The sequence below is a fragment of the Trypanosoma equiperdum genome (assembly GCF_001457755.1).
Source record: "Trypanosoma equiperdum strain OVI genome assembly, contig: ctg_1550, whole genome shotgun sequence".
Lineage (NCBI taxonomy): Eukaryota > Euglenozoa > Kinetoplastea > Trypanosomatida > Trypanosomatidae > Trypanosoma > Trypanosoma equiperdum.
This window is the reverse complement of record NW_027123561.1, coordinates 584-1,186: the sequence shown is the minus strand read 5'-3', so window position 1 is coordinate 1,186 and position 603 is coordinate 584. Positions and strand designations below refer to the sequence as shown.

The 603-nt window shown below is 42.1% G+C and overlaps 1 pseudogene across 1 annotated transcript in view; it reads left to right on the top strand.

The window, feature by feature from the left end:
* Nucleotides 1-603, top strand: part of TEOVI_000564100:pseudogene — a 1,056-nt pseudogene that overhangs the window by 374 nt on the left and 79 nt on the right. Inside the window, 3 exon segments of the mRNA in view lie at nt 1; nt 4-597; nt 599-603. The exon segment at nt 1 is cut by the window's left edge and continues 374 nt beyond it; the exon segment at nt 599-603 is cut by the window's right edge and continues 79 nt beyond it. Coding sequence covers nt 1; nt 4-597; nt 599-603 — 600 coding nt within the window.

Below are 603 nucleotides of genomic sequence, written 5' to 3'. Positions count from 1 at the left end.
TCACTGTCAATAGGACAAGTGTTGAGGGATCTAGTAGTGTTGTTTGAGCAAACAAAGGGTGACAAAAACGATTGGTGTTGTTTGGTGAAAGAGAAGTCTGCCCCTTCAGAAAATGGATGTGGAAGTGATGATGCTGGGCACAAAGCAGCAAAGGCTCCAGATGAGTGTAATATGTCCGTTATAAGAGATATGTCAGATGATGGTGTACTGGCTGCGCTAGATAAATATAAAACTGACCAGAGAGTTGAACTTACAGACAATAACGACACAAAATGCTGGATCATGGGTACGGAAGATGTTGCAAATGGGGGGGCTGGATCCTTCATAGTGGGAACTACTGGAGGATTTGTTACCTATCGTAAAGAAGCTGCCGTTACCATAATGTCTAGTGACACGGTGCCCAAACTTATCATCAATTACACTTTGGTTAGAAACGGATATGAAAGTATTGCACAACAGTACCGTGATGTAGAGCCAACTCTTACCTCCTTTGTGGAGTATGAAAATAAACTAAAAGAACTGTTAACTCAGAGCCCGATGGTGCGCAGGTATTTCAGAGAGAGTGGAAAAAAACGCAAGATAAGTGTCGATGACAATGATATG